This window comes from Elaeis guineensis, chromosome 6 (assembly GCF_000442705.2).
Source record: "Elaeis guineensis isolate ETL-2024a chromosome 6, EG11, whole genome shotgun sequence".
NCBI classification, from domain to species: domain Eukaryota; kingdom Viridiplantae; phylum Streptophyta; class Magnoliopsida; order Arecales; family Arecaceae; genus Elaeis; species Elaeis guineensis.
In genome coordinates this window covers 37,818,511-37,843,659 of record NC_025998.2, presented here as the reverse complement: position 1 = coordinate 37,843,659, position 25,149 = coordinate 37,818,511, and the positions used below count along the sequence as shown (strand labels likewise).

At 40.0% G+C, this 25,149-nt stretch overlaps 1 protein-coding gene and 1 long non-coding RNA gene across 3 annotated transcripts; both read left to right on the top strand.

Moving 5' to 3' along the window:
• Nucleotides 1–6,478: 6,478 nt before the first annotated feature.
• On the top strand, nucleotides 6,479–10,942 carry LOC105046839 (glucan endo-1,3-beta-glucosidase 1). 2 transcript variants are annotated; one of them, XM_010925573.3, is made up of 4 exons: nucleotides 6,488–6,918; nucleotides 7,011–8,309; nucleotides 10,184–10,211; nucleotides 10,602–10,942. In XM_010925573.3, the coding sequence occupies exons 1-4, from the start codon at nucleotides 6,846–6,848 to the stop codon at nucleotides 10,774–10,776; spliced, it is 1,575 nt and encodes a 524-aa protein (XP_010923875.1). In that variant the 5' UTR covers nucleotides 6,488–6,845; the 3' UTR covers nucleotides 10,777–10,942. The 2 variants fall into 2 exon arrangements, with proteins under 2 accessions (XP_073115591.1, XP_010923875.1); XM_073259490.1 differs by lacking the exon at nucleotides 10,184–10,211 and having other exon boundaries at nucleotides 6,479–6,918.
• A 13,166-nt stretch (nucleotides 10,943–24,108) lies between these two features.
• On the top strand, nucleotides 24,109–24,536 carry LOC140858868 (uncharacterized). The gene is made up of 2 exons (XR_012142277.1): nucleotides 24,109–24,242; nucleotides 24,346–24,536. It is a non-coding gene; the product is annotated as an uncharacterized lncRNA (long non-coding RNA).
• The last annotated feature ends 613 nt before the right edge of the window (nucleotides 24,537–25,149 follow it).

Sequence of the window (25,149 nt, the reverse complement as noted above, 5' to 3'; positions counted from 1 at the left end):
TTCTTGATCTCTATAGTGGAGCGAAGAGACGATATAGGACTAGTCGGGCAAGGGTGTGGTCTATCCAAACAGGTAAGTCTCGTGAGCATCACAAGGTGATGTCTTATGGGGATCTACGGGAGCCGGTCGGTCGTGGAGAACAAGCAAGGCTTATGGTATATCGGTTGGAATATGTGTCTTGGAGTTGGGCCAAGGATCAAAGATGGCCAAAAGGGTCATGCTGAGGAGAGGACAGCTTGATGCATTTATCAATCGGTCGAAGATATTTACTTGATGGGGCAGACTTGGATGTCGATATCATGGCAGTGCTCAATATGCAAGTAGGCTATGGACTTAGGATGTTGGGTGATATGGTCATGTATCCTCAGGATCGTGGTAATGCACAATAATAGACGAGCAGGCCATAAATATTGTCAAGCGATATGACCATGGATGGAAAGACATATCGAGGATGCATGACTGGGATCGTGGCACAAAAGCTTGTGGGGGAAGCTTGGATAGTAGAACCTTAGAGGATTCGGATGTGTACGATCAACTGTAGCTTCAAGGAGCTGCACAGCGTGTCAGCTTGGTAGTTTAGCTGGACGGCACTAGAGTTGGGTTTGCCCGAGCCTCATGCATTGTAGTGGCGTTGCATGGCCGTGCTATATGGATTTGGTATGTGTAGTACTGAAGGGCAGTTGGGTGGGTTGTGGATCAGTGACATAGTGGTTATGTCATAGCACGAGGGTATGTCGAGGATCAAGACATCTGGAATGAGCAGTGCTTGGCTTGAGGGGCAGAGCCTTAGAGTGGACATAGAGGTGTTGAGTTGCGGAGCACTTTTGGGAAGAGTCTATGTTATGGCACGGAGGTACGCATGAGCATTGTAATTGATTTGAGGATTCGGATTGCTTATGGGCACTTGAGGGTGTCATATGTGTTCAGTACAACAGTGTTGCTACGCATGAGCATAGAGGTGCATACTTGACTATGTGGCTGGACTGCTGCATACTTATTGGTATGTCCAAGAAAAAGACTCAAGAGGGCTAGCCTTGGTGTGTGGCATGTTGAGGTGCCGCAGGGTGTTTGGGTAAGAAAACACTCATCCCGTGATAGTTGGTATCAGAGCCAGGTTGGCTAAGTCGATGGTCAATGTTGTGCGTGGTGTTAGCTTCTAGTACGTGTGGTATCAAATTGCATATTTTGGTTGCAGATACGGGGGTATCCAAAGCAATGAAAATTTGGAGTCTAGGTTCAGAGGAATTGGATGTCTGAGTCTGTTGTGGTGTCAACAACTTGGAGTGAGGGAGTATGTTACAGGGCAATGTGCTCAGTGCTGAAAGATAAAGGTTGCTCATCAATGGCACTAGTGGATGGAAGCCTGTGAATGTAAAAGTCTACCAGTTTAGGACTGAGGAATGGAATTCAGGGTGAAGAGTGCTCGTGAATGCTAAAGCACTTGGGCTACATACAAAGTTGCAAGGCAGAGCATCTCAAGGGACTAGAATCTCCAAAGAAGCAGAGCTGGACAAATAGACTGAGGTACTAGGGTGTATCTACAGTGCAGGGATAGATGTAGCACCCAAATTTTAAAAGTGCAAGCTGAGGTGAATGCTTGGAGAGTCAAGGGACTCAGTTGCGCTAAGATATGGGAACATTGGAAAGAGCCATCTCTTGTGTGGACGATTGTGGATCTGAAGCACTCGAATGGCATAAGATATCAACCAAACTTAATGGAATTACTCTCAGGATGAAGGTGTTGGTAAGCCGAGGTACTAGAGGTAGATATTTGGCTAAAGGTATCTTCTCTCTACATAGACATGTGATGTCAGGGTGTAGGACATGGAGCATGAGGGTTGTTTAATGTTGGCTAGGTTAGCCATGAGGTGGTCATGCTGTGAGGCATTACAAGGCCCTGATGTCGTGCAAGCGGGTGTCGATACACTGGAGTCATAGGAGTGAGGCAGGCTAGTGTGGTGGCCTTGCATTGGCATCACAGACTCGGAGTCAAGACATAGAAGTAGTCGAGTTGGGGATCGCAGGAAATAGCATGAACAAATGGTTCTGTGAAGATAGATAATTGGAGCTCGAAGTGAAGACTGGAATGTCTAGGCACTCGAGCAAAGTGGAAAGTGGCCTTGATTGGATATTAGGGTCCCGTTTGGTAGCATCTATGGATCTGCGTTGGTATGGACGGCGTAGAGTTATGGAGGCAACTTGTGAGTACATGGCATTGGTGCGACGTGGTAGGGTCCGAAGTCTTGGTGTTAAATTGAAAAAGTCAAAATTACTACAAGGCTGCAAGGTAGGTACATTACAAGACCAAGTGTTTGAAGACGAGTTGCCAAAGGGGACTCATGTGATGGGCCACTCTGAGACTTAGATGGGCAGGAGTTAAGTCTTGGACACAATCCAAAGAGTGCCATTTTGTGTTATTGGCAACGGATTTTGCTTTGGTGGAGGCAATGGCAGCTCTTAGATTGAGAAAATCAAGAGTAAAGCTTCGGAAGGGTTCAAGAAGTACCACAAAGTTTTCAGTTAAGTTGATGGTTAGAGGACCACAGTAAGCTTAGAAGAATGCAGTAGTCGCTCTCAGATTGGGGCAATCGAGAGTTAAGCCTTGGAAGAGTTTGAGGAATGCCATGTAATTGAAGGTTAGAAGACCATTGGAGGAGGATAAAAGTAGAGGTTGGTTTTGGGTTTTGTAGTAGTTTGGTTTTGTGGAAGAGTCAGTGTGGTGTGGATAATGGATTTTCAGTTATGGAGAAAGGATCAAGGACATCAAGACCATGGGTCTCTGATTTGAGGAACCATATTTACAGTGACTGCAATGGAAATTGATCGTGGTGACTAATATTCAAGGAGTGGCTTGAATGTCGACGAGGGAGTCGACAGCTTGTGTGGAGGAGAATTGTCACGGGCTTATCCGTAGGCATGTTGCAGGGGGTACCAACATGGGCGTGGCATGATGCTGCGAAGGATTTGGCATGGCCAAAATTTGCAATGCTACTCGATCATTTGGACCCCCCTGGGTAAGATTTGGGGGATGCCTTGCTCGGGTAGTGAGGGAGCAATGGTTCGCCAAGGAGCGGCATAGCTGTGGCAAGATATTGGGGGGCTCAGGATGCATGATATTTGAAATAGTGATGGTCCGCCATGATATACATGGATACTCAAGAATTCTTCTTGGTTTGAGGAGGGGCGTAGAGCTTTGGCCGCATACCCGACTCCCCCAGACCCGTAGGAGATGGGTGCGCTGTGGCATGGTTGTGTAGGCAATGGTGGTGCCACACCTGAATGGTCTCATGTGGAGGTATTCGAGGCAATGCTGGTTGGACGAGCTGACCACATTGTGCGGGGAGGGGATATCTCGAGATTTTATCCTTGAGGGGTTTATCCAGACTACTCTATGTGTTCTTAATCTCTGTAGTGGAGCGTAGAGATGATAGAAGACTAGTCGGGCAAGGGTGTGGCCTACACAAACAGGCAAGTCTCGTGAGTATCATAAGGTGATGTCTTGCGAGGATCAATGGGAGCCGGTCGGTCATGGAGAACAAGCAAAGCTTATGGTATATCGGTCGGAATATGTGCCTTGGAGTTGGGCCAAGGATCAAGGATGGCCAAGAGGGTCATGCCGAGGAGAGGACAGCTTAATGCATTTATCAAGCGATCGAAGATATTTACTTGATGGGGCAGACTTCGATGCTGATATCGTGACAGTGGTCAATATGCGAGTAGGTTGTGGACCTAGGATTTTGGGTGATATGGTCATGCATCTCCAGGATCGTGGTAATGCACAGTGATAGACGGGCAGGCCATGAATATTATCAAGCAATATGACCATGGATAGAAAGGCATATCAAGGATGCAAGACCGGGATCGTAGCACAAGAGCTTATGGGGGAAGCTTGGATAGTAGAACCTCGGAGGACTCGGATGTGTACGATCAACTGTACCTTCAAAGAGCTGTAAGGCATGTTAGCTTGGTAGTTTAGCTGGGCGGCACTAGAATTGGATTTGCCCGAGCCTAATGCATTGTAGTGGCATTGCATGGTCGTGCTGTGTGGATTTGGTATGTGTAGTACTGAAGGACAGCTTGGTGGGTTGTGGATCAGTGGCATAGTGATTATGTCACAGCACAAGGATATGTCGAGGATCAAGACATCTGGGATGAGCAATACTTGGCTTGAGGGGCAGAGCCTCAGAGTGGACACAGAGATGTTGAGTTGCGAAGCACTCTTGGGAAGAGTCTATTATGGCACGGAGGTGCGCATGAGTATTGCAGTTGATCCAAGGAGTCGGATTGCTTACGGGCACTTGAGGGTGTCATCTGTGTTCAGTACAATAGTGTTGCCAGGCAGGAGCATAGAGGTGCATACTTGGCTATGTTGCTGGATTGCTGCGTGTTTATTGGTATATCCGAGAAAAGGACTCAAGAGGACTGGCCTTGGTGTGTGGCATGCTGAGGTGCCGCACGGGTATTTGGATAAGAAAATACTCACCTATAGTGTGGCAGCCATCCTCGATGATTGTCATCGCATACCAAACCATGGGAGAGATGACCTATGCCGCAGAAAGTAACTAAATTTTGGTGCCCTGGAGACTTATTATATTTGCTGTATGCTTGGGCCTGGTGGTTTGACAATCATATAGATGTTGAAAAGCGAGAAATTCTTTGTGCACCGTCTGCGGTGCAGAAAATCCGACGTGGAGCACATTATTTTATTCGATTAGTCTACGTAGTCACCACTTCCCAATATGTATTTATTATCGGTAGGTTGATTTTTTTCGTTTAAAAATTTTGTGTGATGAAAAATATCCTTCTTAAAAATTATAACATCCCTTCTTAAAAATTATAATATTTTTTCATAAAAATTATGGCACTTCCTGCATAAAAGGCTAAATTGAAGTAAGGTGTCATAATTTTTGTAAAAGAGTGTCATAATTTTTAAGAAAAGATGTCATAATACTGCACAGAAGAAAAAAAGATAATGAATATATGCGAAAACAATATTATGATATTTTTTTTAAAATTATGATATTTTTTTATAAAAATTATGGTGCCTACTTCAGTTTAATCTTTTATGTAGGGGATATTATAACTTTTATAAAAAGATGTCATAATTTTTATGATGAAATATTATAATTTTTAAAAAAGATATTATTATCATATAAAATTTTTAAATAAAAAAATTAATCTATTGATATTAATTATGTATTAAAAAATGATGACTACATCGAATTTTCTGAACCGCAGGCGGTGCACAAAGAATTTTCAGTTGAAAAGCTTTCAGGGAAGTGTCTCTGCTCTTGCTTTACATCCGAGGAGAAAGTAATGTATATAAATTTTTCAAGCAGAACGTCGGTGAAAACGAAAAGGGGTCTTTATTTTAGGAATCAGCTACTGTTCAAGATGCGTGATTAATGTTATAGCCTAAAGGGATATGTTAACAAGCATTAAATGACAGAAGAGTTACTGATTCAAAGCATTAATAATAATAAAAAAAAAAAAAAAGAGAAAAGCAGTGTAGGGAGCTGATTGCTCATGAAAATAAAATATATATATATATATATATATATATATATATATATATATAATCTGATTGATCAAGATACATGACTGGTGCTATAGTCTGACCAGATTTACGGTAAGAAACTATGTGTAAGGTGCACAATTATTTGGCACCGAACAGTTTAAATACTTTGTGAGCCACTTTTGATGCTTAATTTATTGAAGATTAGCTGTATTGTTTACAAAATGACTGTAAATCACTGACTTTAAACCCAGATGGAGAGCGAAACCTCCTTTTAATAAACATACTTTATGTATTAAAAATTTCTCTAAAATATGTTCTGCTGGTTGAGAGTGGAGACTAAGTCGGGTAATAGGAAGGGACATGTTTGCCATCGACATTTCTTTCATAAGATAAAGATGTTTTCATTTTTTTTATATATTTTGTTGAGCTGGCAGTTTTATATAAAAATAAAGATACCCACTCGCATCAGCCATCAGGACATCTCAAAGACAATCAGGTAATCTAGATCAAGATTCTTAGAGCGCGAATCTATTATAATCAGCAATAAAAAATGCCATCTAATCACCTGCTCTATTAATCTTATATGTTTTAACTATATCAAAGATGTTTAGATGGCTAAGAGCACGCGCTAGATGGTAGGATCACGTGGAACTCTTTTCTATCTCAGGCGCGATCTGGAAAGCGGCACCAAAAGTTTTATCTTTTTGATCCCCACCACCATCAAACAGCGGGCAAGGCCGCGTGTGCGCTTCTTGGTGCCGGCGAGGATGGACTCGCTATCGAGCACGTACTGAAAAATTAATTCTTAAATCATATTCCGAGGAAAGCGCGTCATCCCATCCCCATTATAAAAAAATCTAGCAGGTGGGTGGCTACTTTGGTCTTTTTGGCAGCTCTATAATGCCCAACAGTGAACACCAAATCTAATCCCATTTAAGAAACCAGGAAAACACAGCATGTAGAGCAAACATGAAGCAACTTCCCTTCAGGCTGAACAAAACCCCAAAGATCTTGTCCGCGTCCTCCTGACAATTCCCACCCCCAACCTCCTCTATTATTTCATCATCTCTCAATTCCTTCTTTGTCTCTCCTCTCACTCACAAGTCCCACCAGTCACAAGTCTGAAAGAATCACGTATTCCAGACACCAGGATAAAGACGGAGGGGGAGGGTAAGAGAGAGGGAGACCGTAAAACTAAAACACACGGAGTCATTCCATTCCAGTATTCCACCCACCTTCTCCCCACGTTCCCTTCCACAATTATGCTTCCCTCTTCCCCTGGGGATAGTAAAAGCAAAGACCAATTCCACTCAAAAAAGAGAGACCCATGGGAATGACTCCCATGCTTTCCATCTTCCACTTCCTCCTCCTTTCCCTCTCCTTCTCCCCCTTATTAGCCGGTAAGACAGCCCTTCAAATCTCCACCTCCCTTCCTATTCTCCACTCTCCTTATCAAACTCCCATAAATAATCCCTCCGTCGTTTCTTTGCAGCCGCAGCGAATCAATCAAAAAACGACGCCACGCCGTTCGTCGGCGTCAACATCGGCACCGACGTCTCCAACCTCTTCCCGCCGGAAGATCTGGTGGCCTTCTTGAAGTCCCAGCAGATCACCCACATCCGCCTCTACGACGCCGACACGGCACTCCTCGCCGCCCTCTCCGGCACCGGCATCCGCGTCGTCCTCGGCGTGCCCAACAACCAGCTCCTCGCCCTGGGCTCCTCCAACGCCACCGCCGCCTCCTGGATCGCCCGCTACGTCCTCCCCTTCCACCCCTCCACCGTCATCTCCGCCATCGCCGTCGGCGACGAGGTCCCCGCCTCCGTCCCCTACTCCCTCCCCCTCGTCCTCCCCGCCCTCCGCTCCCTCTCCTCCGCCCTTAATTCCTCCAACCTCTCCTCCTCCGCTCCTCCCATCAAGCTCTCCACCCCTCTCCCCTTCTCCGTCATCCTCGATCCCTTCCCCCCTTCCCAAGCCTTCTTCAACCAGACCCTCGCCTCCTCCTTCCTCGTTCCCCTGATCCAGTTCCTCTCCGACACCGATTCCCCTCTCATGCTCAACCTCTACCCCTATTACGCCTTCATGCAGAGCCGGAGCGTCATCCCCATCGACAATGCTCTATTCAAACCCCTCCCACCGTCGCTCGAGGAGGTCGATCCAAACACACTCCTCCACTACACCAACGTGTTCGACGCCATGATCGACGCCGCTTACTTCTCGATGAAAAACGTCAACTTCACCAATGTCACCGTTCTCATCACCGAGACGGGCTGGCCCTCCAACGGCTCCCGCAAGGACGAACCCTTCGCCACCAAAGACAACGCCGACACCTACAACTCCAATCTCATCAAGCACATCCTCGACCGCTCCGGGACGCCGCTCCACCCGGAGGTCACTTCGAGCGTCTACATCTACGAGCTGTTCAACGAGGATTTGAGCCCGGGGCCGGTGTCGGAGGGGAATTGGGGGCTCTTCTACGGAAACGGCACACCGGTGTACTTGCTTCATGTGGCGGGGAGCGGCGGGTTCCTGGCGAACGACACGACGAACCGGACGTACTGCGTGGCGGCGGAGGGGGCCGACGGGAAGGCGCTGCAGGCGGCGCTGGACTGGGCGTGCGGGCCGGGGCGGGCGAATTGCTCGGAGATACAGCCCGGGGAGAGCTGCTACGAGCCCAACAATGTGAGGAACCACGCATCGTATGCTTTCGATAGCTACTACCAGAAGGAGGGGAAGGGGGCCGGATCGTGCTACTTCCAGGGGGTGGCAATGGTCACCACCACCGATCCCAGTAAGTTTGCCGACTCTTGCTCCGCAGTCCGAAATCTATAATTCTATGCTGTAGCCTGTAGTGCGTTTGTTTCAATGATTTAGGATTGTTGTTATTCTTATTGCTTGTTATTGGTAGTGAGCACTGAAAAGGGCTCTTTGTTTCTGTGCACGGGTGGTGGTGGGGCTTGGAGAGGAGATGGGTTGGTGGAGGTGGAGGTGGAAGTGGAATCCTTTGGGTAGCAGAAGAGAGTGGGATTTGAAAGGAGAGGGGCCTGAGGACACGGGTGACCCGCTTAGGGAAGGGATATGGAAGACAGAGAGGGAAAGCAGAGTACGAGCTGAGGAGTGTGGGCTGGATCCTGCTGTAAACTTTGTTTGTTACTGACCTCGGTTGGTAGGAAATCGTCACAACTTTTGGTTAGAGTCTATTGCATAGTAGACCTCCAAAAGAGTGAGGTTTTGGATTTTTGGTGCTTGTTTCTGAACACCAAGAAAGCTTTGGGGTTTAATTAATGGGATACAAAACTTTACAATTTTTTTGGTAAATCAGATAAATTAAACTAGATGAGTGCAAATACATCTTTCAGAATCAGTGAACAAAATATTTAACAATGGACTAGGAAGATTTATTGTAGAATCTCATAAAGTAGTTCCGATATGATCAACCATGTGAGATTCCACCAATCAGCTGCACTATTAGTTTCTGTAAATGAGAAAACTCAATAGAAAGCAATGTACATGTCGATCTGCAAATTTTCAGTGTACATTAGTCGGCTACTAAACAATTCAAAAAAAAAAAAAATTTACACATGAACCCCACAATTCTTTAATATAACATATAAGTCCATGTGATCATGTGAGTATGCGACATGGTGGGATTTGGCGTTTTACTTGCTGTAGCTAGAATGAGCATGCCTGGAATATTCTTTCTTGAAGTTACGTCATTAACAAGGAGAATTGTTGGGAGAGTTTGCAATTACAATTTGTCATCGACCATTCTATCCTTATTCCTCCTATTGACCCATCTTTTTTTGTTGGGAGAGCCTCTTCTCTGTCAAAACCATCTTGACATCCATTCTCTTTTGAAGCCTCTCATAGTATCGATCATTTGGCATTAGCATTAAGCCCTTAACAGCCAACTGAAGAAATTATAAGTTTTGCAAAATGAGCATTCTACAGGCAACATTAAGGAAGTAGGGGGTGTATATGCAAAAATTCAGAAGATGTCAAAGACTAACATGCTTAAAATGACTTTTTAATCAGGAAGGTAAGCTGGCTTTTCAACAAAAAGCTGTGTTCCACTTTCCAAGTCATGGACATAACAGCGACATCTTTGTTTGGACAGCCACAATCCCACAACTGACAATATTTTGGATTTGTAGCTGCAATATTAAATAGAACAGCAAATTCTTACTTGAATACCAATAACGGGAATCTCTGATGAGGTAGTTGTTTTTGGTCTTTTTTTTTCTTTGAAACTTTTTCTGAGGTGATACTGTCTTTGCCCCTAAAACCAGATTATTGTTGGGTAGTTCAATCATTTATCATATCAATGTCCGTGTGGAGTCCCCACCAAATTGAACAGATTTTTTTACATCCATCGGCCAGCTTAATTGCTGACAGCGAGTTTTCATGTATCCTGAGATGGTCCCGCTTGTTATCACCAATTGCACATGGCACTATTGGTGTCCATTAAAATCTTTTGCTTTGCATTCAAGGTATCATTATAACCCAATAGGAGCATGCTTTTGGTTTCATAATTAGCTCTAGCTTCTTAGCCGTTACCATCGTTCAAAGTTTTTATATTATATCATCATAGTTGCTATTATTTTTATTTTTCTGGCTATCCTGGTGCGTTGGTTGCTGAAAGACGAAGTTGTGGTTGTGTTGCAGGTCATGGGGATTGCATCTTTCCTGGAAGGTGAGAACCCGCCTCATCTTCCTTCCTTTTTGCAGAAAATTAAAGATTATTTCTTTTCAATTTTACTGTCGAACACTCTGCTCTGAGTGCTGTCTCAATAATTGTTCCTCAGACTCCATAATTGCTAGCTTAAATCTTATTCCTCAATGATTGGTAATCAATAATTAAAACCTACGCCACGATGAGCCTACTTAACAATAATGGGGAAAAAAGTATCATCTAAATATTTTGAATTCATGGATATTCCAGAAGAATATTTTTACATTTGATGTGGTACTTCTGTAAGATGCATTGTGGAGTTAAAATTGATCCTTGGGCATAAATTTTTGTGGTAGCTTCAACAAAAATCTAAATTATGGTGGGCCCTTTTTATGTGTTGTTTTTGGGCAGCAAGCAAGAGAGGAACATCACCAAGGCAGGAATCAATGCAACTGAGACCAGTAAGGCTGAGGGATACACCAGACTGAGACCAAGAAAAAGATGGGATGAGGGCCTCCACATTCTTTCCATGGTCGTGAGCATGACGGTGGTGGTTACTTTCTCCACCTCCAACTTCTGGACTTGATGGCAGGCAACAAAGAAGAAATGGAGCCTCTGACAAATTCGCCAAAAGAGTCGAACCACGTTCATTCTCTTCATCAATTTTGTAAAAGCTCATAATTTATGAACATCTTCCTCGTTATTCATTTGTAATATTATTTCCTCTCTCAATAATTTTTTTTTTATTGCTATATATTTGTTGTTACCTGTCATTTATTTTTGGGGGCAATCAAAAGAATAGGAATCAGAAAGGAAATGGCTAAGAAACTAGTTAGGAGTGTGTGCAGGTACATGTGCACTTTCTTGTTTGTTTCCTGCCAGTTGCCTCATCTGGAGGAAATGGAATTGAAAGTATTTACTAGATCAATTTCTTGACAAACAGTAGTATAGGCTGGTAAATACATTCCCAATGACCTGGAAGGTCCGTCTCTATCATCACCATGCCAAAAAATAAATAAGTAAATTAACAGAAGCATAGCAATTCTACATGGAAAGTAGTGGCTCCCAGTTCCTTCTTATGCATGGCACCTCGTTTAATTTTACTGAAAAGTTGGCAAGCTGGTTTCAATCCATACATTTGATATGGCGAATGATATTAAATCTCTTTCCATTATACAAGAACAGCATTAATATTAAGGAATAAAAACTATTTCACTGTAATATGAGACGTACAGTATCTTTTTGGTGGTATCCTGCTAAGAAAATCTTATCACGCTTGAATAGTTCGATGGTTGTTGAAGCCACTGCTGTCATAATCTAGGTGCATGCTAATGTATTCAGATATCCACAGCTTAAAAGTAGCATATTACCATTTGATTGTTCTCGGAAAGAAGAGAATAACAAGAAGAAGAAGCAATGTTGATAGAAACTTTACTCTGCAGGGGAAAAAAAAAAGGAAGAAGGGAAGGAGCAATAAGAAATCCAACTCAACAAGGTTATTGGAAATTCTCTATAGGCACAAAGTGCTAAACTTATCATGGACGATCAACTGAGGCAAGATGTTCCTGAGCAACATCAATTAATTTCTTAAAAGGTTCGAGTAACTACCCAAGTCACCTTCCTGAACAAAAGGAAGGTGAAGACAACACTAGTGTGGTATCATTAGCCTCCATGCTTCAGAAAACAATCGGTTATCTTCTCCTCCCAAGGTACAACTTTCTTAATTAAAATACATGAATTGTATTCTATTTTATCATATTGATCTGTTTGTTTTACAGATTCCTTGCTCAATGGGTCAAATTTTGACTTATTTTATGACTCATCATCATCAGGATTGTTCGGCTAAATCCATGGCAATTTCTAAACAATCAACTAGCATTAGCTCACGAGTCGAGTAACAAGAACATAATGGAGCTACAGTAGATGAAAGAAAAAAATGAATCCCAGAAAACCAAAACAATTTCTCAGGATGATGATGATGCAGATCATCCATCCTTTAGTACCGTCTCACATGGAAAATAACTTTTCTCTTGTCTCTTTACATGATCTGACAAACTTTTTTGTGCAAACCAATCCACCAGTTTCAAGCGCGAACACACTGCCTATGCAACCGGACAGTCTGTTACGTCCTTCCCTTGTCGTGCCATCATTATCGTCTTCAATACTAAATGCAAAAGGCTCATCAGATGAGGAAGCCCGCTTTTTTAAAGGCAAAAGGCTCATAAAATGAGGAAGCTCGCTTTTTAAAAAAATCAATGCTCTTGCATGCACCTCGAAAGAGTGCAACTGCTCATCAAACTATGTACCTTTCCCCTTCAAAGTCCATGAACACTACTCACCGGTGAAGAAGGTTTTGCAGACCAACCTACTAGATTTGGACCAAATCGAGCTTGAGACATTCATCTCATATGCTCAAATGCTCCAGCTGCCAAACTTGGAAGCTTCTTTGACTAGCGAACTCCAAAAATGCACTCAAGTCTTCCCTCAATGTCCCAAGACTTTTCCTAAGAGAGTCATCCAAGACTTTACTGAGATTCTGGTCGTATCCAGAGGGTCGAACAATTGTTTGCATGCGAGAAAGACTGATAGAATACCTTCAAATCATTAGAGGCGCATCTAGTTTGGTTTGCAACAAAAATCGAAATCAGAATAGATTGAAACGAAAATCAGAATAGCCATATCTTCCGATACATTTGATTTGTGGTTGGAATCAAAAATAGAAATGAAATGTGATTTGAATATATCAGAGAAAAATAGGGATTGAATTCTCGGAGATTGAGCCATTTCTATTCTCCATTGGAATCGGAATGGGAATGGCACTCTCCTCCACTTAAATATTTGGAATAGCAGTCATTTTCATTTCAGTTCAACTCTCCGCAACCAAATATACTTTAAAAAAAATTCAAAGAAAAGAGTTTGATCCTCCATTGGAGCTTCAAAAAGTTCAAATTCGGATCCAAGAACTTGAAATCCTTAAAAAAAGGCATTGTCTATCATTCAAAGCTTGTTAAGGATATGAGAATTTTAAATTAGACTTTACAAGGATAGTCTTCAACCACAAAAAAGTCTAAAGCTCCATTCCCATGTAGTCAAAATATTATGTATTGAAATCAATCTAGCTAAATGTTCCTAAAGCTCAATTCTAAATTATAGTTACTCCATGCCCAGCTACCCCACGTTTGGTTGCCACGGCCATATGAGATCTCATATCATATCCCAGCAAGCATGCAAAAACCAGCAGCTCAACACTCTAGACTTCCCCCCTCTCAAAAACACTCGCATAATGGTCACCGGAGTTTGGACTAAACTTCAATGTCAACCTCAGCATCATGATAGAGGAAACAGCGCCATATCTAGGAACCAATGGTGGTGTAAGGCATCAGAGATTGCAGTGGCCAGTAACGAGTGGAGGAATAAAGCACCAAACGCGAACCAACTCATCAGAACCTACGCCAATGTGGTGAAGTACGGAAAGGTGCAAAACCGACTAGAAAGCCATCCTCCCCTCCTCTGCACCATCCATCAAAGACAACACATCCCATTCCTACTCTCATGACACCTTCCGGACACATTCGACCTTTTAAATGTGGCCGCTGCTTCCATTGCTTCAAGCGCCACTTTTTTTCGGACATTTCTATAGAAACTGCAAGAGATCCAAAAACAGCAACCTACCAAGCCAGCACAAATGACATCCGTCCCACATAGCTCTTAAGCCGACCCCAGTTTAAACAAGTTTTCCTTCGTTTCACGGATGAGATGGCCGGAATATTGACCACCAATCGAGGTACATGATGTCACTACCACCCTGGCGAGGAAGGCAACAAAGAAGGGATCGTGGACCACCATGCAACCATCTCCAACTGAATTTTTTGTCACTTGCTCGCACAACAGAATAGTGCAAGATCTCATGGCTGAAGGACACATTCATGGCAATGGCTACATCCTGCGATACGAAGTCCTGGACAATGGAGGCAGTAGCTACAATTATCTCGGGTTTTGGTATTCCTCGCAAGGCAAGCCGATCAAGCATATGCTGGGAAGACCTTGGTAGCTTTGATGTGGTTTTCTGTTGCGAAAGACTAAAGAGCATCCCACAGGTTATCTAGGTAACAATCATATAGAGATGGTAAAATTGATCCGACCTGATGGATATGCATCTTATTCAAATCCGATCAAACCCAAAAAATAAGATTTGATCAGATTTAGAAAAAATTCAAAATTTGTAACACGAATATGGATAGGATATGGATAGTACTGTTTTCTATCTAAATCCGAATCCGAATCCGACCCGAATCTATGGGTATGGGTAATAACCGAACCCATACCCGAACCTATGGATATGAGTAAAAACCTATATTGGTTATTTTTTCATCAGCATATAATTGCATTGTATGGAAAAAAATAGAATTTTTTAATAATTGCTCTTGAAAATACTTCATCAGCACCCCGACTTCTCCATGTTCCATTTCCCATTGTTGTCTGGTTCGAAGGATATTTTTGTGATCTTATTTAGTAAATCCAATATTGGTCCTACTACCAACATGCTGACTCATGATTTCATGAAAATTTTTCAACCTAATACCGACATCATCTGCTAAATCAATTTCATATATCTGGCTTCTGACATTTTATGTTGGGATGGCATCATGTGGGAGCATAATGGAATGTGAATAGGATGGTTATGCTTCGCCACAAAGCTCTCAATTTGAAATTTTCCACTATTTTTGTTGAACTTAATAAGTATATGTGCCATGCAACCGGTTCTTGTTTCAGCACAATGATTCTTTGCATGATCATCACGTTTGTCTGGAAGTCGGAAATCTTCTTTACAATATATAAATTTTTGGAAGATTACTTTATTGATCTTTCGATGCTTGTTCGCATAGTCTCTCTGAATACTAAATCCAATTATCCATCCATAATGATTATAAAATTCATTTGCATCATTTTCAGATTCAAATTTCATGCCTACTTTGAGGATGTATCTATGAAAATCATGAGAATCAACTGTTTTTTCATCAACTTGACTCTCTGCCATAATAAACCTCCTGCATATTAGCATAAATTAACTAAATATTAGTAACAACATGCAATAAAAGATTTCAAACATATATAAGATTATTGATTGCATAATAAATTAGTCAATATGATAATGATTATTTGTCTGATATGTTCTGGCTTCTTTCGATTGATGTTGTGGTTTCCTAGCACATTCTATAGTTATAAATGCAAGGCTACATTACAAGAAACTATCTTTATAGGCTTTGAAAGGAAAACAATATCCATATATCCTTGCTAATTTAACTAGCACAATAATGAGCTGCAACATGATAATTTTCTAAGTTCTTAATTAAATATTTTTGGCTTTGCTTTTTGTTCTTTTATTACTAGATATTTGATAGGCTGGTAGATGATGCAACAAAACAATGCAATGACATAGACAATAAGCCTTTTCCATAGATATTGCACTACAAGAAAACAGTGAATTACCGACCTTTTTTTGCCGACGCTTTTGGAAAGCGTCGGTAGATTGCGCAGACCTGCCGACGCTTTTAAAAAGCGTCGTTTTTTAACGATGCTTAAAAGTATCGTAAAATTTGAAACTGTCAACGCCGACGCTTTTAGCAAAAGCGTCGTGAAATAAAAACAATACCGACGCTTTTTTACGTCATTATTTAACGACGCTAAAAAGCGTCGTTAGGTTCCTTTATACCCCCGCGCGTGCCCTAATCTATCTACCGCCGCCCCTTCAGTTTCCACCCATTCCTCTCCGCCGACCCCGGCCCATCTCCGCCGCCGGCACCGCATCCACCGTCCACGCGCACACGCCGTCCACGCCTCACCACCGTCCGCCGCTCCCCTCTGCTGCCGCGTCTGTCGACGCCCACCCGCGCGGTCCAAACCATCTTCCCCTCCCCACCGGCCCTCCTCTCCTCCCCCCTCCCGGCGGCCATCTTCGCAGGCACAAAAGTAAGATATGTTATTGATAATTATTTTTTTCGGCGTAAGTTCAATTTTTTCCTGTGCGATGGGCTGTGGCAGTGGTCTTATGATGTTTGTTGCCAGCGATTGTCTTGTTTTGGTTCATATCATCTGTTGTGTTCAAGCATTTATGGGCATGGTCGAGGATCGAAGGTTGTGAACAGCCGGCGGTGGTGACCAACTAGTGAGAAAATAAAGGAAAAATGCCGAGAAAATAGAGGAAAAAGTACAAAAAAAATAAGGGAATAGGGGCTTTTGCTTTGATTTGGCCAGCGGCCATGGCTTCATCAGCAGGATCATGGAGAGGCCTAAGGAGTTCGGTCCAAGGTTCTGCGTTAGGGGGTGGTGACACCTGTGGCTGGAAGAAGGGGAAAAAGAAATTGGAAAACAGGGGAAGTGGAATAAGACTCTCTTCGGATTGATTCCCAGTGAATTTTCTCAACCGGCGCCGGTGGTTTGAGGCCTTGGAAAGAAGAGGAGCCAAAGGGGAACGGTGAACTTGAAGGGAGAAAAGAGGGGAAAAGAGAGGATGAGGGGCATTGCTCGGTGGTGGAGGCCATGTTTCCTGTTCATTTCCGTTTTTAATTTCATGCTTCATTAAAGAAATTCTCAATTTATTGTCTTGCATCTATTATGGTGAAGAGAAATGGGTATAACACATGGTTAGCCTAGCGAAACAAGGATTATGAGAGATCTTGCCGAAGAAATTATTTTAATGAAAAGACATTTGGTATGGAAAAGGTCCAATTAATTGTACTTATTCGCTATCTGAGAATAAACATGTAATATTTCCTTACATAAAACGTATGCTATCTAGTGATATTGAACTTTTGCTAGCACAGGGCATGCTTACGGAATGTCCTAGGTGTCATTTGAATGGGTGTTGTAACCCATTTGGCTATGGTTGGCAGCAAAAAAGGTTAGAATGTAGATGTTTTATCTTCTTAGGAAAAAAAAAAAATACTGTAAACATCCTAATCTTAAAGAAAAAAACATCCTTAATGCATGCAGTACTTATTCTGTTCATGCAAATATTTTACTATGATTTATAAGTCGTTACAAGATACATAGACCCAAAACAAATGCATGCTTCTAGTTCTAGGGAAATTTGGGCCACAATTACTTTTTACCTTTCGCCGATGAACCACAAATTGATTTCTTTAGCTAATTGCCTATGATTATAAATGCCATCTTCTCTAAATTAAAGTTACACTCCTTGCATTAAGTTTTAACTGAAAAGATGAAAGACAATAAACATTTTTCAAAGACTTGAAAAAAAAAAAAAACGTTACATTTTTTCCAATCCTTGGTTCATGGGGTCTCAGTCTTATTTTAAATAAACTACATGCATGATACATGTAGACATCTTGTCTGCCAACAATGGAATTATTCTGTAACTATATACTGAGCTTATTCATTAAAGTTCTGGACACATCTATGTTTCAGTCATATATATATATATATATATATATAGTTAAATGACAACTAATGAAATAAACATTCCAATGTGTAACATATTCTTCAAAATTTATTGTAACATATTCTTCAAAAAAATGTATAACCATAAATAATTATAATCAACAACATAATTATTGATAATATCTTCAACTATATAAAATAAATGATATAGAGCTAGATCAATTTACAACCACACCCTCTTAGTATCTCTCTATGAGTTTCACCCGAAAATATATAGTACAATTAATTAAGGTTGTGATACATAGTTGATGAATGGATAATTTCATAGTTTCATGAATCCTGATTGATTGCTTATCTGACATGTGGCGCTTGTTATGTGGCTGGACTCTGATATCGTGTGGCCTACATTATCCTTATCTTCGTGGCTGATGAAGACTAAGCATCTGGATTAAGCTGGGCCAAGTTTCTTTGTCCGTTACTCCCCAAGTTAATATCAGGTATTATACTTCTTTTTTCTCTCTTAGTCTCTGTGGATATGGCTATGATCTGCCTCATGACAAGACTTGAAGTAGACTAGCTCTAGAATACATGACAAGATTCATAGTTCTTGCTTCCTTAGCATAACTTTCAAGCAACATTAAATACAAAGTTAGATAACAGGTGATAAAGTTGCCAGCTTATTAGAGGGATGTGATGAAAGATGCCAGACAATGTTAATTATGAATTAATTTTAAAAAAAATTATATTGCATAGAAACATAGACCCGTCTTTTGATTAATGTACATATTCTATTGTATCCGTACATTTATTTATTTTTATACGGGTAAAAGAATTATGTACATTGATCAATTGATTGTCCAGTATGGACAGTTTGGAAAATGTGAGTAATTCTATAGGTCATTACCATAATCAAATGGTATGCTGAGGGTTCGGAATAAATTTCGGATGGTATTTTTCTTTTGTTCTTCCTATACGGAAGAACTAAGGGGAAATGCTGCCGAAATTTTTTTCGGCTCTTGTTGCATATCATTTGATTTTTGTAATTGACCTATAGAATTAATACATTTTCTGAATGGGATAGGACTTTCTTTACCTATTAGTTGATGATAGCAAGCATTTACTATGTAAACTTTATCTAGCTGTTATTTTTTTGAATGTTATGAAATGACTGATATTTTTTACTCATTGCATTAATATAGATTGTATAATTTTTTTTATTTTTAGATAAATTGCAAGTTCGGTCATTTTTATCCTATAATGGACAAAAGTTGGATAAATAAACCAAAGAATAGTAAAGAATATTTAGATGGAGTTCATGACTTCATTAAATTTGGTATGGAGAAAAGTAGTTTGAATGGAAAGATTTTATGTCCATGTCGGAAATGTGTAAATAGTTCTTCTTTAGATCCACAAAATGTTGAAGAACATTTGGTATGGAATGGTTTTTTAAGAGGTTATACCGACTGAATTTTTCATGGAGAATCTATGTTGCCATCATCATGTAACCAACCCCTGACTCATTTTGGATCCACTAGCCTAGAAGATAATTCTGCAAGAGATGATGATATAAGGGGTTTGATCACAGATGCTTTTGGATTTGATGTTCAAAATTTAGGAGAATCCAGTAGTATACAAAAAACAGTTGGGATGTTTGATGGATGTACGCATACGGAATGTATGCATGTTGAGGAGCCCATACATACATCTAATGATGAGACAGCTCGTTATCACACCTTAATGAAAGATACAGACGAAGAATTATATCTGGGTTGTACAAAATTTTTTAAGATTTCTTTTCTTGTACATTTATTTCATATAAAATATTTGAATGAATGGTCTGGAAAGAGTTTTTCCATGCTGCTCAAGTTATTAAAGGATGCATTTCCAGAAAGCACTCGTTTACCACCATCGTATTATGAAGCCAAGAAAGTAGTAAAGGAATTGGATCTTGGATACGAAAAGATTCATAGTTGTCCGAAAGATTGTATGTTATATCGGGGTGAAAACGCTAATCAAGAGTCATGCAATGTATGTGGATCTTCAAGATGGATAACACAAAAAGAAGATCGAGATGATGTACTGAATGAATTGGATGCAACGCGGAGTAAAAAGAAACCGGCCAAGGTATTGCGTTACTTTCCTCTTATACCTAGATTGAAAAGGATTTATGCATCATCAAAAATAGCTTCATCAATAAGATGGCATCATGAAGGACGTACAAAGGATGGAATGTTGAGACATCCAACAGATAGTCTTCAATGGAAAGCATTTGATGATAGGCATCCTGATTTTGCCTCTGATGTTCGCAGTGTTAGGTTTGGCTTAGCTTCTGATGGCTTCAATCCATTTCGGACCCTGAGTTCTACCTACAGCACTTGGCCAGTCATTTTGATACCTTACAATTTGCCACCGTGGATGTGCATGAAACAATCATCACTTATCTTGTCAATGGTTATTCCAGGAGATAAGGGTCCAGGCAATGATATTGATATTTTTCTACAGCCTTTGATAGAGGAATTGAAACAGTTGTGGGAGGGTGTTGATGCATTTGATGCTTCCAACGGCCAAACATTTAAACTACGGGCAGCTTTGTTATGGACTATTAATGATTTTCCAGCATATGCCAATTTATCTGGCTGGAGTACAAAGGGACGGGTCGCATGTCCTTGTTGTGGAGATTCAACACATTCAATTTGGTTAAAACATGGAGGTAAATTTTGTTACATGGGACATCGTCGATGGTTGGAAGCAAATCATCCGTTTCGATTTCAGAAAGATTTGTTTGATGGTACTATAGAATTGGGATGTGCCCCTATTCCACCTTCTGGAACTGATGTTCATAGACAAATAGATGGCATGAATTACAGCTATGGTAAGCACTCAAAGTCCTCTAAAAAAAGAGGAAGGGATGATGTTGAAAGCTCAGTGCACGAAGGGTTACCAGAGGAAGTCAGTATCAGTACTATAGATGCAGAGGTGTTTCAAGATCCAGACAATTATTTCGAGGATGAAAATGAGGAAGACACACAGATAGCATCTACACAACAGCCAAGTAAACATTTATGGAAAAAACGAAGTATATTTTTTGACTTACCTTATTGAAAACATAATCTTATTCGGCACAATCTTGATGTCATGCATATAGAGAAGAATGTTTGCGATAATTTACTTGGAACATTTTTAAACCTTGATGGAAAGAGCAAAGATAACATGAAGGCACGTCTTGATTTAAAAGAAATGGGTATCCGACAGGAACTTCATCCTAAAATGCTTGCTAATGATAGAATTTATGTGCCTCCTGCATGTTACACAATGTCTGCTCGAGAAAAGGATAATTTTTTGGGAGTTTTGAAAAGTATCAAAGTACCCGATGGATATGCATCAAATATTTCACGATGTGTGCATCTAAAAGATCGAAAAATTTCAAATCTTAAAAGTCATGATGGTCACATATTGATGCAAGATATTTTTTCAATAGCTTTAAGATCGTCATTGCCGAAACAAGTTGTTACAATTGTACTTCGATTATCGTCATTCTTTAAGGCATTATGTTCCAAAGTTATTGATCCTCGGAAACTTGATCAGTTAGAATCCGATATTACAATTACACTTTGCCAGATGGAAAAGATTTTTCCTCCTGGATTTTTCACTATTATGGTACATCTGCTCATTCACCTAGCTTCAGAAGTTAAAGTTGGTGGACCGGTACATTATAGATGGATATATTCTATTGAGAGGTATTATTACAAACCTTAAATCTTTTGATAATTTTATTAGAAACAACAGCATACTGATATTTTAATAAATATTTAATTCTTGAAGGTATCTTGTGCGTCTTAAAGATTATGTGCGAAATAGAGCCTATCCCGAAGGCTCGATTGCTGAAGCATATATTGCGGATGAATGTTTGACATTTTGTTCAAGATATCTTCAAGGTGTAGAGACTATTTTTAGTCGACCTCAACGGCATAATGACTTTGTGGAGAATGTAGAACTGTATAAGTTCTTAACTGCTGAAAAATTTTTGGGAAGAGCTGAAAGTATTGTACTTGATCAAAAATCTTTAGCACAAGCACATCGTTATGTGTTACTTCATAGTGACATAATATCTGACCATCGCAGGTTAGTATATTTAAGGAATGACATCAAAATTTAAATTTTATATTAGATATAATATTCTAAATGATATATTTATATTTTATGCAGTGAATTTTTAATTTATCAGAGACGAGCCAATCATAACATTCGTCCTAATGCAAGGATTGAACAGCGATGGTTGGTCGAGTTATTCCCTATGTGGCTTTCGAATCAGGTGTGATTTATATTTAATTATGAGATATATTAATTTTTGATATATATTTAATATCAGATAACTCAACTGCACTTCGTCATATCATTTTTTGTCAGGTATCAAAGATGATGGAGACAAATAATTCAGATGAACTAATAGCTCTTGCTCGAGGACCTAACAAGATTGTGAATAGATATAACGGTTTCATAATTAATGGCTTTAAATTTCATACTAGAGAACGGGAGAAATTTAGAAAAACACAGAATAGCGGTGTTATGGTGGAAGCGGATGGAAAATCCTATTATGGTGCACTTAAAGATATCTATGAGTTGGATTATTATGGAAAATTTAAAGTAGTACTGTTTAGATGTGATTGGATAGACATAAACTCACCAAGGGGTTTGAAACAAGATGCAAATGGATTTACACTTGTAAATTTTTCAAGGTTGATACACACTGGTGTGTTATTGAAGGATGACCCATTCATTTTTTCATCTCAAGCTCGTCAAGTATTTTATGTACAAGACGCAAAAGATAAAGATTGGTTTACTGTCATCAAAACAAAACCTAGAGACTTATATGATATGGGAAACCAAGTGGAGAATGATAACGATGATACTTATACACAATGTATGCCCTACAATTTTGTGCCAGCTGATGATTTAAATGCTACGACGACGTTGGTTAGAACAGAATTCGAAGAAAACACTACTGCTTGATTGTTACTGATAATAATTATTTATGATGTATATATTTTGCATTAATTATTGTGTTATTTTACTCCATATATTAACTGATTCTACCTTTTATTTATATAAATACTAGGTGACATCATGCGTCGCAGGGGACGATATGCTGGTGTGCAGTTTCAGTTTTCACAGACAAAGGCCGGTACGTCTTCTTCAGCACAGCAGCCTGAGGCCAGTTCAGCTGCACAGCATTCTGAGCCCTGTCCTTCATCATCAGCACAGCACGATCCTCCTGTTCATCAGCCAGATGATGAGATACACGTGCAGGGTATATATTGTCTTTCATGTAATTTTTTTTTATTTTATTTTATGTATATTTATGATATAGTTACTTTTATGTATTTTTTGCAGACGGATCCGGGAGAGTACGCCCCAGACGCGGATCCACAGTAGTACGAGATGTGTGGCAGATGCGTGAGGGTGAGAGGATTGTTGTGGAGTGCAATCAGCTAGGTCAGCCAATTAAGAAAGCTGCCTGCTTATTGACTTCATTTTTGGGGACTGTTGCTCGGAGGCCTCAGCTATGTCCGTTGGGCTATGCAAAATGGAATGACATGCTTCCAACGTACAAAGTTGAGTTCCTCCGAGTTATAGAGGTAATGAATTGATGTTCATACTGTATATTAATTGTTAATCATTTATATAATTTATTTCATTTAACTTTTTTTTTATAGAGCAAGTTTGTTCTCCCTCCATCCACTCATGATTTTGTAATGAAGTCTCTCAACCGCAAATGGAAAGAATATAGAGCACAATTGAAGAAGGACTATATGAGACAGGGTATGACAGAGGAGGAGGTTGCTAGGAATTGTCCTCCTGATGTACCCCCTCATCAGTGGATGGAGTTGGTTCATTATTGGTTCTCCGAGAGGGCACAGGTATATTATCTGTTTATTATCTTTTTTTCTTAAATATTTTATAAAAATATTGATTTTTATTATATATTATATATATAACAAGTTCTTTACTTTATTTTACAGACTTATTCTGCTATTGGTAGAGCTGCACGAGCAGCTCAGTCTGTTCCTCATACATCGGGGTCGAAGAGTTATGCACGACTTCGACAGGAGTTTGTATGTTCCTTAAACTTTCATAATTAATTTTTAATTTTTATGTTGAAATATTTATATAACTAATATCATTATGTATCGTGGACTATGTCTGTATCATGATACTCATATATTTTTTTAAATTATTATAACTGTTTACTTAAAATTGAAATTATTTATGTAGGAGGATGAGCATGGGAGGGAACCCGGACAAGTGGAGTTTTACCGGATGACTCATACTCATCAGGATGGTACTTTTGTTCGAGATGAGTCGAGAGATTTATATGTACGACATTATTAATATTATATTTTTTACAATGATTTAAATTTAATTTTGTTAGCTATTAATGTATAACTCTTGTTTTCAAAAAAAATACAGGAGAGGGCTACATCAAATGCTCAGGATTCACGCGTTCGCAGACTCGAGACGGAGATACAGGAGATTAGACAGAGTCGTGCCGCTGAGATGGAGGAGATGCGACAGAGCCGTGCCGAGATGCAGGCCATGAGGGGACAGATTGATCGCCTTACATCTTTATTAGAGATGTATGGTTCATCTCAGGTAAACACATAATATTAAATATATATATTTTTGTATTAATTTAATGATTTATATATTTTTATTTATAGATATGCAAATCATGCTTTTGATATGTTTTTTGTAGGCTCCTGGCACATCAGGCACCCGTCGAGATAGCGGCACGTCACGTGGAGACAACGACGACCATCCGCCTGCAGATTGATATTATTTTATTTTTATTATATTTTTATATTTATTTATATTACTCTTGATTGTAATGGACGATTAGTACTTTATTTTTATTTATATAAAATATTGTCTTTTGATTTGGTTAAATTTTCTATTTAAGTTTGCTTTTGGTGTGAATGGTGGTGATTGTACAGGTGTGAATGTGATGATTGTACAGGTTTATGTTCGAATAATTGATATAATTTCGTACAGAAATGTATGTATTCTTTTTTTTTTTGTAGATAATACCTGTATTTTTTTTTCTCTTAAAACCTTTAATGATGCTTATAAGCGTCGTTAAAATTATTTTAACGACGCTTATAAGCGTCGTTAAAGACAAAAAAGCCGACGCTTCGAAAAGCGTCTTGGTAGAGTGGATGACGCGGAGTCATTAACGACGCTAAAAAGCGCCGTTAAAATTATATTTTGCGACGCTTTAAAGCGTTGTTAGAAATATATTTAACGACGCTTATAAGCGTCGTTAAGACAAGTTTAACGACGCTTATAAGCGTCGTTAATGTTAAATTTTACGACGCTTTAAAGCATCGTTAAAAAATAACGACGTTTTTAAAAAGCGTCAGTGCTTTTCATCTCCACTCTTACATAAGCGACGCTTTGCCGATGCTTTTCGAAGCGTCGTAAAGCTAAATAGCGACGTTTTAAAGCGTCGTAAAATAACATTAATAGCGTCGTTAATGATCATTTTTTCTGTAGCGTTGGC